We start from the raw sequence: 14,146 nt of genomic DNA on the forward strand, positions 1-14,146 counted from the left end.
ATTTAGGCTTAAGGAAGAGATTATAAATTTTAGTATGTATATGAAACTCTCTCTCTCTCTCTCTCTCTCTATCTGTCTCTCTCATCCAGGCTACCTTTCTTTACGCATAGTTGTCAGACTTCTTGATCTTCTATTTCTAGAGATAAAATACAGTGCACAACTTTGGAAGCATTGGGGGGTGCAAAACATACAGAGAAGTCATGCACTTCCTTCTCAAAATAATAAAAATTTTGCAAAATAATTATTTCAAACTAAAGTTTGAGTTGATAATATATGTATGGAAATGGTGTTATTATATCAGTTCAATCTGTATCAAAGTTACAACTTTTTTGGAAGAAAAGAGAAGATTGTATTTGGCAACCAACCACCTCGTGTTTAACTCACAGTATAACCAACGTTTGGCTATTATGAATTTTGCAGATGAATTTGAAAGTGGTTTCTTCAAGGCCATATAATGTTCAGTGGCACCATCATGGTCGTTTTTGCTCTCCTGCTCCTTTCTTTCTGCCTCTCAAACTGTGAGTTCAGGTGAACAATGCTATACAGGTAGCTGTTGGCAGTGTTTACCCTAGTTTAGCTAAAAAACGAATTAGCAGCAAAGTTTGACTTAACCAGCACCTCTGCATGTCCACTCATGACTTCCAAAAATCCATCATTTCATAGAGCTTCTCCCCACTACAGTAACAATACTTCTAGTCTGCTTTACTAACAGATTTGTTCTCAGTAACATTGTTCATGATTAATTTTACAAGAAATACACTTTTCCTTCAAGCCTTTTTAAGACAAAAAAAATTGTTTTTTGACTAGGTGAAGATAGGGGATTGGGAGGTCATTTGGTTCATACAATGCAAGTATTACTTCATTATTTGCCTGACATTTAGAGTTGTTTTGTTCTTTCTGAGTTTTAAAGATAGTGGGATGGCTATACTTTTGTCAGAATTTCATAGCTTCAAAGTATCTAAAAGTTCATCTAGTCCAAACATCTCAATCTGCAGGGGTAAAAAGAGGCCCAGAAAGAAAAAGGGACTTGGCCAAGGTCACATTAAGTCATGAGTGGTAAGACCAAGACTTGATCCCAAAGTTCTGATTCTTGACAGACTTTGTTAAATATAGGATATAACTGTATCCCTTGGAAACTTTCCTTTCAGTGGCTAATCGAAGCCACATTAGTCCTTTGGATAAAGAAACAGGCCAGTGATGCAAATATGAGCATGGTACAATGTAAAGAATTCTGGCTCTGGAGTTAGAGTACCTCAAATACTTCCTCAAGTGCTTACTACCTGTATAATCCTGGATAAGTCACAACCTCCAAGGTCTTTCAATTTCCTAATTTGTAAAATTGGGTTAGACTAAATAGCCATTGAGTTATCTTCTAACTCTAGATCTATGATCATATGAATCCTTTTTAGCCCATTTATATTGTGCTTCCTGAAAGTTTGTCATAGAATACAATGGGCAGGTTTGCCTTTTGCATGCAAAGCACACAAGTACATGCTTGATCCTAGGATCCTAGGATCATGGGGTAGAGCCCGTATAAGGCCATAAATATCTGGTCCAAATCTATTTTTTAGGTGAGGAAGCTGTCAGACATGTATTTCATTTGGCCTCTTCTCAGGTGACCGTCACCTCAGTGAAGATCCTCATCACATCTTGCCTGGATTAATACATTAGCCTCATTTTTTTTCATGAAAATTAAATTAATTTCTTGATTGTTAGCACATTAATTCATACATGGCTTGAAAGGTCAGTTTCAAGCCACTCCCTTGCTTCAGGCTGCTCTGCATACAGAAAAATCCTTTAGATCACTGCATACATTGAGTAGTTATTGGAATAGGAATCCTTTAGCACAGTGTGAGAAAGAGAGAAGAGATAGTGGAATAGAGTGAAAAGAGCCAGAATCTAGATGACAATCCTCAACTGTCACTTGTGTTAGACGAGTGATCATGGACAAAAAATGTCTCTTTTCTCTGAGCCTCTTAAGCTCTGGCCATTTTGTGTTAGCAGGGGGAAGGTGGAAAAAATTTAATGCTTAAAATTTTCTGTGTTTATGAATATTTTTTTTCTTTCAGAATAGTTTCTGTCACCTTATAGTTTTTCTGGAGAACTGTCTTTAGTAATTAAATTAATGAGGTCTTGATGAAATAACAACAATTCAGTCTAAGTTTTAATAAATTTTTTCATGATGATTATCCTAGTTGGTTCACACATTATACAAAAATTACCAATTTGCAGGTTTGACCCCTATACAAACTATACAGAAGAAATCTTATATTTCATGGATTTGGACTGAATCTTCTACTTACTAACAGACTAGAAGAGGGAGTATGATATTGAACCACATTGGAAACAACTCTCATTGCTTTATAGTTATACTGTATACATTTAGAACTTGAAAGGACTTTTAGAGGCCATCTTTGTTCAGCTTAGGAAACTGAGGCATAGAGAAGTTAAATAAATTTCCTTAGGTCATAGAGTGAAGGGGCTGGGATTTGAATCTAGGCATCTGACTAAAACCAGATTTCCCTCTGTTGCCAGAACTTCTCACAAAATAGCCAGAGCTTAATTTTATTACTACTACCACCTAGTGGTGAGTCAACTTTTTCATCTTTGTATATGGAGCAGTGCAAGTTAGGTAGAGCCTTAGATTGTCAAGATTTGGAAGGGCCCCTTAAAATATAGAAAGTTAGGTAGAATTGGAGGGGCCCTTGGAGTTCACCTAATCCAACCTCTCTCATTTTACACAAGAGGAAATTTAGGGTAGATGAGTTAATGATGTCTTTTTCAGTACACCCAAACTACTTCATGGCAGTATTAAGATTAGAACCCTGATTTGAATCCAGGGACAGTGTCATTTCTACCTTATCACAATGCTTCTTAAAATGACTAGAAACTATTCTGCTATACCAAATTTATAACTTGTACTATTTATGTTGGTAATCAACATTTAGCCTATTTCTTATGTTATTCCTTATATGTATAAGAAAAATGGAAAGTTTATTGAAAATAATTTTAATCCTTCATTTCTAAAGATTTAGGCCAATGATTACTTATCAACAATCACCACTGTTGTTATTTTTTTTTAATGAGTGGGATGGATAGTTAGTAAAAGGAAGCTGATCAAATTAAAATGACAAATCAGATAAGTAAGACAACATAATTTTTAAATGTGGTTTGTACTATTTTCAAATACTCAAAAGCAACTTTGTAAAAAAAAAGTAATTCAAATAATAATGACACACATAACACTCATTGGGAATGTCCAGCAATAAAAATGAAATTCAGAAAAGCTTTATCAAGTAACTACTCTTGTACAAGATATTGTACTAAACTGGGGATACAGAACTTAACAGTCTTATAAGCAGTATATCATATGTATCCAAATGAGTATGAAATATTGTAAGAAGAAAGAACTTTACACCTCCAGGGACCAGGAAAGATGTTATTGTAGAAGATAAGGATATAGAGAGATGAGGTTAAGAAGGAAGCATATTCCTATCATGTATAACTTCTGTAAGTTCCTGAAGGTGGGGAATGAGAATGTCTGAAGTCCACTTGGGCTGGAAAGATAAATTGTAATCAATTTGTATTGTACCTTAGATGTCATATTGAGAAATATATATTTTACCCTAGAGGCAATAAAGATCCAGTGAAGATTTTTGATCACAAGAGTGTCATTGACAAACCTGTGCCTTTGTATATTACAAGTAGCTTATTACAGGAAGATTAATAAAAAATGGGAGAGATTGAAAGCAGGGACACCTATTAGGAATTTTAACACATTTTCCAGACAAGAGATGATAATAATCTAAACTGGGGTAATGACTATAATGAGAAGAAAGAAGGGCCCAAAATGCATGATGAGTGTTCTTTTTCCACAACCACAATTAATTTTTTTCAGAATTTTCTGAAATTCTAACTGTTCTCTTTTACACATTAAGACATATTTGCTTAAAAAATTGTACAAAATATAAGGTAGCATCTTATTGTATTCTGACTAAGTGACTACCAAGACCTGGGAGAAGTACCTAATTTCCGGGGTCAATTCATCTTGTGAATTATATGTCATCATCCTGCCTCATTTGTCTGAAAGTTCTGTCCTCTTTAGTAAGCATTCTGAAGAGCCCTCAATTCTGAAAGCTCATATGGAGAATAAGAGTATGAGCATAAGGGAAATTTGGGGATAATAGTGAAGGTTTGGAAAGCAATTTCCTTACAATAACCCTTTGAGATAGTTAATTGCAAATATTATTACCCTTATTTTAAAGTTGAGGAAGCTGAAGGTTAAGAAGGTTAAATGACTTGATTGGTCATACAACCCTTCAGTTTGGGAAACAGAATATGAACCCAAGTGTCCTAAATCCCAAGTCTACTGCTCTCTTAGATTTATTTTCACTAAGCAAGAAATTATATCATTGGTTACTAACCAAGATTCAACTATTTCTCTCTTATTTTTAGAAAACCTGCCTCAATTTTTAGTTCCAATTTGTAATGCACTAAGTTAACTATTTAGTGACCACTATGGGGCAGGCACTAGGCTAGGCATTTTGGCCTATTAGTCATACTCTTCCCAGTACACACTGCATTACTTTCTTCGTTTTTAACCTTCTAAGATCTTTTATCTTCGTCTTCTTTTTTCAGGACCAAATCTTAAAACATGTCTGTTGCATGAATTTTAATAACTTTTCTTTAAAATAGATTGATTTGTTCTAGAGAATTCTGTGATCCACAAGTGTACATCACTGAGGGATGGATTTATTCTTTTATAGTTATGGTAACAGTAATTTTTAAGTATTTAATAACTAAGTCTGTTTCTATTACCCCTTTATCAACTTAAAATTCCAACAGCATTTTGCTTCCTTAACCAAAGACCAGCTAACTTACTCCACTTAACTCTGTTCTCATTAACAAAAACAAACAATAACTACAAGGTGTTATGAACATTACTTATGCCATCACTGGCATCAACCATATTAAAATTAACCAAAATCAGTTTGTGATTGAATTGAAGCACAAATTTTATATTTTCAAGTAATAATAGACACGTGCTGTTAAAGGTCATTTGACCTTTGATTTCTTACTCATCTTTAAATTTTAGATAATTATAGGAAACCTGAGTTTGCAACTGTCAATATTTATTATATGAAAATTGTATAGTGTCTGCCTAAATCAGTTCTAAATTTTCTTTAATGAGCATAAGTAATTGCCCACAGATATCTAGTGTAAAAGAATTTTGATTGTCATTTACTTCTACTACAGAGATTCCCCTGGATGAGTGCCCCTATTCAAGTTGGATTAGTTGGTTTCTGGTGAGTAATACTTTGGGGTGTAAAGGAGCAGAAAGAGCAACGGGATAATGAAACTAAGCAGAGTGGCCCATATTGAAATAAAGACTCTACAGGATTGTACAGGAGAAGATTAGCATAACTTGGCCTCTTTTTATATTAGATAATTTTGTACAACATTTTATTTTAAACACATACTTGAAAACAAAAAGTAGTAGAGAGATATCTATTAAATCATAGTTTAATCTTTTATTTTTCTAATTAAAACTGCATGTCATGACTGCTCTCAGAATACTGAATCCTTTCCTCTATAATGAACAAAATAGGAGGGGCTAAGATGAGAAGTCAACAGTGAAGTTCTCAGCATTGTCTCTTTCTACTTTTATAGTTTGGTGTTTGCTACGCCTCTGTGCTGTGCATTGTTTCCCCAGAAAAGGTAATGTATTTAGAACTATTGCTTATTTTATTTGGAAGAATATCAATTTAGGAAGATTGTGGGCTGAATTTGATTTGGGTACAAGTTTCTTCTGTAGGAAAGAATTGCTAAGGTTTGAATGGATTATGAAAGAGTGGGACTAACTTTATTAAGGCTTACATTAACTCAAGTACAGACTAGCTTTTAACATTTAAATAAAATCAAACTTAATATGAACCTTAGTTCACTAAAACTAATTAAAAAAAGGCTGCATTATCATAACTTTACTGAGAGACTCTTGATTTTTCTATGTGATAAAAAGATGACCCTGGGTTTTGGCGGTATAAATTACTATTAGTAAAACTATATATTACTAAATTACTAAAATATTAATAATCTTATGTAGGAAGACATTGGAATTTGAATCAGGAGACCTAAGTTTAAACTCCTGACTCAAATATTTACCAGTTGTGTGACTGGATAAATCAGTTTATTCATGTTTTTAGAGTACTTCATTATATACAGCTATGTAGCTGGACAAGTTAATTTATGTTTCTAGAGTACATCATTATACATAAAACACTTCCTCCATGACCAAGTTATGAGGGTAGCAGTCTACATATAATAATCTTCATTTTACACCTGAAAAACTGAAGTTCATAGGAGTACATTTTGTCTTTGCTTTTTATACCCACTGTTTTGCACTCAGTGGAACAAAATTGAATTGTTTCATGTCTTGCATTTACAATTTTAAGAGTCAAGATGAGCTCTGAATTAGCATTTACCATCATCCTTTTCCATAGTTTGTATATTAGAATCCAGCTCTAACAAGTGAATTCAATTCAAAATTTTTATGACTTTATTTTTACTGAACCTTTTTTCTTAACAGTGTATTGCACAGTACTGTCAAAATGTATGGTTAAAAATGTCCTAAAAATTTGTCTGAGCATTTTATTATATAAATTATTTTCCTTTTCCAACAGCTATCAAACTCATAACATTTTAGAAATCTTTCTTCCAGGATTTAAAGAAATGCTAATTTGTAGGTCTTTCCCTACAAGGCTTTAGGGGTCATTCAATCTAAACTTCACATCTTGAGGATAAAAAAACTGAATTCTAGCAAAGTTAAATGATTTTCTTCAGATTAACCAATAATAAACAACAATAGTATTTATCATATCATATCATATCATATCATATCATATTATATTATATTATACATATATAATAAAATATAATAATATAATAATAGTACCTAACATTTAAACAGTACTTTGAAGGTTTATAAAATGTTTTGTTTACATTATCTGGTTTAGTTCTCACGAAATCTCCAAGATAGGAGCTTGCAAATATTATTATCCCCATTTTACAGATGAGGGAAATGAAGCTTAGAAAGTTGAAATGACTTCAATGGTAGTATAATTAGTATCAGCTCTGTAATTCAAACCCAGGTTTTCTTGACTCCCAAACCAGTGCAGTTTCCATTACATCATACATATTAATTCATTTTATTTCCAGCTTTGGACTATCACTTTTGTTTCCTCCTATATTTGCTTCTCAAGTATGGAGAGACATTATATATTACTCCTCTTAGTATCTAAAAGTGTCACCTTCAGATAGTTGAAGGATTTTCCTTTTCCTACAGGATGAATAGGTTTTTATATTTTGGGGAGTAAATGAAATTTTTCTCAGTCGTGTTTTTCTTTCCTTAAAATTTATCTCATATGTAGACCGAACTTTTAGAAATTACCGGAAGCTATGTTTTGTTTTTATTTTTCCATAGGAATAAGATAATTTGTTTCTGACCAAGTTATAACAAAAACATTTAAATTCCTATTGTGTACAGAGTACTGCACCATGTGCCTTGAGGAAATAAAATGTTTAGATAAGAGAAGGATTCTAGTTTCATGCAGCTTACAGTCTAAAAAGAAGATAAGGCAAGTATAGCTACAATATGTAGCATTGCATATGTTCAATAGAAACTTAGAAAACTTAAGTGCTGTGAGAGCTCTGAAGGAGGAGATAACCACATGAAATTAAAGAAAATTTCATGGAGGAGATGGCATTTAATTTGGTCTTTAAAAATGAGTAGGAATTCAACAGAAAACAGGGAGGGGGTGGTGGTGGTTTCTTTACCAGAAATCAAGTAATATTCAGTGTATATCAGTTCATTCCTAACTCCCTAATCAGTACTGCTGTTTCATTTTACTTTTTGAATTGTGGCCAAATCAGAACTTTATCATTTCTTCCACATTCAGTTCCATGTCTGTAACACGCTTGGAGCCAGAATTGAAAGCCAAGATTAAAGCGACCAGCCCTGAATTAGAACGAGTGTACTTTAATAAGGGATTATAAATTGGAAGAAGACTTGAACACTTCAAGAATTATCATGCAAACCCCAATACATTGTTCCAGTGTCGGAAAAAGAACTCTTTGATTTAAGTTCTTATAGTTAGTTAATTACTCCATAGTGTCCAAATTTACCTTATTGGCTAAATCCGTTACTTAGAATTATGGCTCAATTCACAGAACCGTGTTATCATTGTGAGAAAATACATCCTGCTACTTTCAGGGTTATTGTTTTGGAAGAAATTTTTAACAGCCCACATCCAGCACAAAACTGGGCACATAGTAGGCACTTAAGACATATTTGTTGATCAATTGATTAAAAATGTTTACATTAAATATCAAGCAATGGAAGGTGATTGAAAAAAATAGATCCAGCTTGCATCCCCCTCTATATATAAAGTCAAAAGGATCTTCATGTATAGAAGGGATTCAGAGAAGGCCGAAGATTAAGAGCACTGAAATCACTCTTGACACATACCCTGACACCACCTCTGTTATATGCAACACAGATCCAGATTTCTGCTTCTTTTCCATAAGCTCAAATCTCAAATCAAAAGATACTTTGCAAAGTAACTTTGCAAAGATAAACTCTGTTTAGTAAAATAAAGGCCAAAGTTATAAGCCCTTTCTTGGTAATTTTTTCCATATAATGATCATGGATAATGAATTTCTTTTTGGTATATCACTTTCTCTTTGTTTTTAAATTCCTAGAGAGGAATCTACCTCCCTCTGAAATAATTGATATTATTTGGAATTGTATTACACATTATTAATTACTTAAAAAATAATATTATACAAAATCACTTAAAGCTATCAAACTATTGCAGTTTAAAATGCTGTATTTTTAAAAGTGTATTAAAATTATATTTAATCAATATCATCTGATTTTCTGAAATTAGTATTTCAGCAAACATTTGCTTATGTGTCTAGTTCTTTGTATTGGCTTTTATTTCAAGCTCTTCTTGGCTTTGAGAAAGACCAAGGAAACTTACTGTATTTTATTAATCTGTTAGTAACTTTACAAACTGTACTTGAATGTTTTCTATTGCATTCCACCTTCTGTTTGAATAGTCAATATGCATATCACTGTTTATATCATCTGTAACAATTGGCTGTATAATATATTTGATATAAGATTAGACATTAAACTTCAAGTTTATAGGTGTTTAAAGTAATATAAAAGATGATTGGGTGTATCACTGAAAGTAGATTCTTGTTATGCAGAGACTAAAGATAGCTAATGTGTGGACATTTAGAAAACAGTAGAATAGTGAGATATTTTTACTGTGTGATCAGAGTAAATTTTCTCACAATCAAGATTTATTGACTTGTTTCTGTGTTTTTCATCTGAAAGGATTAACAGATCTGAAGCTTTAGTCTCCTTGAATGAGCCTTTCTTATTATCTCTTCCATCATTCTTTTAACCTCACATTTTGGTCTTAAAACTGTCTAGATGGAGAAAAATGGCTTCCCCAGTATATTTTTGACATTGGATATATTTTATTGCAATGAACATATCTGTAGAAAAACCTGACATTCCAAACAGATCTTTGTACTTTGCTTGGTAGACCTTTGATTAGTTACATGCATAAGGATGCAAAGAAGCCACACATAATATATACATGACAATATACTTCTGTTTAAATGAACCAATTTCCACATATTCCATTTGCCTAAATTGATCTTGAAATCCTCCCTGGCAATTCATTTGTAACATCATTTCAGCAATGTAATAAATAGTTCCTATTAAGTGTATTTCTTTCACTAGTAAGGGACATACACTCATTTCAAGACAGATAAATTAAATATATACACTAAGAAAATGTAACCAAAGCACAGACATAAAGATGATAGATATCATGGATATATTTTTTTTAAGTTTGTTTTATTGAAGCTTCAGACTATTAATGCTTTTCTACAGATCTTTATCTGTACAGTTTCATGGTGTTAATAAGAAGAACAAATGATCAAAGCTCAGGCAATTTATGCTGGTCTTATAGAAAAAATGTTTTTTTAAAAAATTTAAATAAAAGTGCAATAAGATCCTAAAGCTGGTAAAGATGAATAGCTATTAATATTTCTATTAATGCTCTATAAGAGGAATATAATTTTAAGTGATGGCAGTGACTGATATTATTAATTTCAGTATTAGCACAATGTCTTGCCAGTGTTGATGGAGTCAATGTACTATTTAAATTCAACTGGACGAAATATTCAATAAACTCAGATTGAAATGAAATTGTCTTTTTTTTCTTTACTGTGTATTCTGAATAAATGTAATATTATATTTTAGTTAATGGTACATTTCAAGCTCAGTTTTCTCAATCGCCATCAGCAGCATAAAATTCTTAGCTACCCCTTGATTCTAACTTCTAACATAATTTCCATTAAGAGTTAAGGGGAAAAAATTATGTGTGTGTGTGTGTGTGTGTGTGTGTGTGTGTGTGTGTGTGTATCCCAAAGAAGTGTCAGACTCAGCCAGTTTTGTACCATTCTTGTAAGAACTACCATATGCTATCCTAGTAGCAAAGGACCTTTGAAGTCTTCTAGACCAATCTCTTCATTTGACAGAAGGTAAAAACCCTTTTCAGATCCATAAGAAATATGAAAGGCTATATAGAGTAGTGAGTAGCCCTGCGGCCTTGGAGGTAGGATGACCTAGATTCCAACATTGCCTCCAAAATCCCAGCCATGTGATTTTTGGGAAATTCACTTAACCCTTCAAAGCTATAGACTACCCTAAGACTTCATAGAAGAGTTATTCATCTGCGTTAGTGGTTAGAGCTAATCAAATGTTATCAGGGGCTTTTGGAAGAAAATCAGTATCAGCAAAAAATTTAATATATTTAAATATTTAATATAAATATTTTTCTATGTAAGAAAAGTCTCTAAAAATAGAGTTGTCCTTGCAATTTGGGTTCCAGTAAAAGATAAATGGATCTAGTCATACACATGGGCATGATTCATCATTTAACCAAACCTTCTATAAGAAGAAAATAATATAGTAATAGCACCCCAAAACACAAGGTGAGTCAATGGTCAAATAAGGTACTGGCTAGAGTCAACCTATACCACTCAGAGATACTGAGACAACTATAGTATAATAATTATAAACATAATAATACCCAGCATATTAAAGTTTAGAGTTTTGTCCATACATCTAACTTGAGGCTCAGTACCACTATGACATTCCATAGATATCATTATTCCCATTCTCTTGATGAAAAAAATTAAGGCTTATATAAATGACTTGTTTTACAGTTAGTATGTATTGAAAGAAGAATTTGAACTAAGAGCTCACCTAAATCTGACTGCACTGCCTTTTTCGTATCACTGTTCTGTTGTTTCAGTCATATCTGACTCTTCATGACCACATTTGGAGCAAAGCTACTGGAGTCTTTTTCTTCTCTAGCTCATTTTACAGAGAAGGAAAAAGTCATACATGGTTAAATGATTTGCCCCAGGTCACACAGCTAGTAAATGTCTGAGACCAGATTTGAACTCAGAAAGATAAATCTACTTGACTGTGTCACCTAGCTGCCCCCATCATTTCTTTTTTTTTAAATAATATTTTATTTGATCATTTCCAAGCATTATTCATTAAAGACAAAGATTTTCTTTTCTTCCCCCCACTTCTATGTTGTCAATATTTGCATTAGAGTGTTCGTTTAGAGTCTCTCCTCTGTCATGTCCCCTCAACCGCTGTAGTTCAGGCAGTTGCTTTTCCTCGGTGTTTCCACTCCCATAGTTTATCCTTTGCTTATGCATAGTGTTTTTTCTCCTAGATCCCTGCAGATTGTTCCGGGCCATTACACGACCAATGGAGAAGTCCATTACATTCGATTATATCACAGTGTATTAGTCTCTGTGTACAATGTTCTCCTGGTTCTGCTCCTCTCGCTCTGCATCACTTCCTGGAGGTTGTTCCAGTCTCCATGGAATTCCTCCACTTTATTATTCCTTTGAGCACAATAGTATGCCATCACCAACATATACCACAATTTGCTCAGCCATTCCCCAATTGATGGGCAACCCCTCGCTTTCCAGTTTTTGACCACAAAGAGTGCAGCTATAAATATTTTTGTACAAGTCTTTGTGTCCATTATCTCTGGGGTACAGACCCAGCAGGGCTATGGCTAGATCAAAGGGTAGACATTCTTTTGTCGCCCTTTGGGTATTGCCCTCCAGAATAGTTGGATCAATTCACAACTCCACCAGCAATGAATTAATTTCCCTACTTTGCCACATCCCCTCCAGCATTCATTACTTTCCTTTGCTGTTATGTTAGCCAATCTGCTAGGTGTGAGGTGATACCTCAGAGTTGTTTTGATTTGCATCTCTCTGATTATAAGAGATTTAGAACACTTCTTCATGTGCTTATTAATAGTTTTGATTTCTTTATCTGAGAACTGCCTATCCATGTCCCTTGCCAATTTATCAATTGGAGAATGGCTTGATTTTTTGTACAATTGATTTAGCTCTTTATAAAATTTGAGTAATTAAACCTTTGTCAGAGGTTTCTATGAAGATTTTTTCCCAATTTGTTGTTTCCCTTCTGATTTTAGTTACATTGGTTTTGTTTGTACTAAAGCTTTTTAATTTGATGTAGTCAAAATTATTTATTTTACATTTTGTGATTTTTTCTATGTTTTGCTTGGTTTTAAAGCCTCCCAAAGGTCTGACATGTATACTATTCTGTGTTTACCCAATTTACTTATGGTTTCCTTCTTTATGTTTAAGTCATTCACCCATTTTGAATTTATCTTGGTGTAGGGTATGAGGTGTTGATCTGTTCCTAATCTCTCCCATACTGTCTTCCAATTTTCCCAGCAGTTTTTATCAAATAGTGGATTTTTGTCCCAAAAGCTGGGATCTTTAGGTTTATCGTATACTGTCTTACTGAGGTCGCTTTCCCCCAGTCTATTCCACTGATCTTCCTTTCTGTTTCTTAGCCAGTACCAAATTGTTTTGATGACTGCTGCTTTGTAATATAGTTTAAGGTCTGGGACTGCAAGGCCCCCATCATATGTGGTTTTTTTTCATTATTTCCCTGGATATCCTTGATCTTTTGTTATTCCAAATGAATTTTGTTATGGTTTTTTCTAAATCAGTAAAGAAATATTTTGGTAGTTCAATGGGTATGGCACTAAATAGATAAATAAGTTTGGGTAGGATGGTCATTTTTATTATATTGGCTCGTCCTATCCATGAGCAGTTAATGTTTTTCCAATTGTTCAAGTTTAGTTTTAGTTGTGTGGAGAGTGTTTTGTAGTTGTGTTCATATAGTTCCTGTGTTTGTCTCGGGAGATAGATTCCTAGGTATTTTATTTTGTCTAAGGTGATTTTGAATGGGATTTCTCTTTCTAGTTTTTGCTGCTGAGCTGTGTTGGAGATATATAGAAAAGCTGATTACTTATGTGGGTTTATTTTGTATCCTGCAACTTTGCTAAAGTTGTTGATTATTTCAATTAGTTTTTTGGTTGAATCTCTAGGATTCTTTAAGTAGACTATCATGTCATCTGCAAAGAGTGATAACCTGGTCTCCTCCTTGCCTAGTTTGATGCCTTCAATTTCTTTTTCTTCTCTAATTGCTACTGCTAGTGTTTCTAGTACAATGTCAAATAGTAGAGGTGATAATGGGCATCCTTGTTTCACTCCTGATCTTATTGGGAATGCATTTAGTTTATCCCCATTGCAGATGATATTAGCTGATGGTTTTAGATCTATACTGTTTATTATTTTTAGGAATGACCCTTCTCTTCCTATGCTTTCTAGTGTTTTTAATAGGAATGGGTGTTTTATTTTATCAAAGGCGTTTTCTGCATCTATTGAGATAATCATGTGATTCTTGTTGGTTTGTTTGTTGATGTGGTTAATCATGTGGATGGTTTTCCTAATATTGAACCAGCCCTGCATCCCTGGTATAAATCCTACTTGATCATGGTGGATGACCCTTCTGATGACTTGCTGGAGTCTTTTTGCTAGTATCCTATTTAAGATTTTTGCATCTATATTCATTAGGGAGATTGGTCTATAGTTTTCTTTCTCTGTTTTTGACCTGCCTGGTTTTGGAATCAGTACCATGTTTGTGTCATAAAAG

General features: G+C 33.4%; 1 protein-coding gene across 3 annotated transcripts in view; it reads left to right on the forward strand.

The window, feature by feature from the left end:
* The window catches only part of SFXN1 (sideroflexin 1), a 47,695-nt gene extending 37,410 nt beyond the window's left edge, over positions 1 to 10,285 (forward strand). For 2 of the 3 annotated variants that reach the window (XM_007474040.3, XM_056811594.1), the window contains 3 exons: positions 5,257 to 5,306; positions 5,671 to 5,718; positions 7,956 to 10,285. In XM_007474040.3, the coding sequence (XP_007474102.1) occupies positions 5,257 to 5,306; positions 5,671 to 5,718; positions 7,956 to 8,052 (195 nt within the window). In that variant the 3' untranslated portion in view covers positions 8,053 to 10,285. The other variant, XM_056811595.1, reaches the window with a different exon arrangement.
* The last annotated feature ends 3,861 nt before the right edge of the window (positions 10,286 to 14,146 follow it).

This window comes from Monodelphis domestica, chromosome 1 (assembly GCF_027887165.1).
Source record: "Monodelphis domestica isolate mMonDom1 chromosome 1, mMonDom1.pri, whole genome shotgun sequence".
Classification (NCBI taxonomy): Eukaryota; Metazoa; Chordata; class Mammalia; order Didelphimorphia; family Didelphidae; genus Monodelphis; species Monodelphis domestica.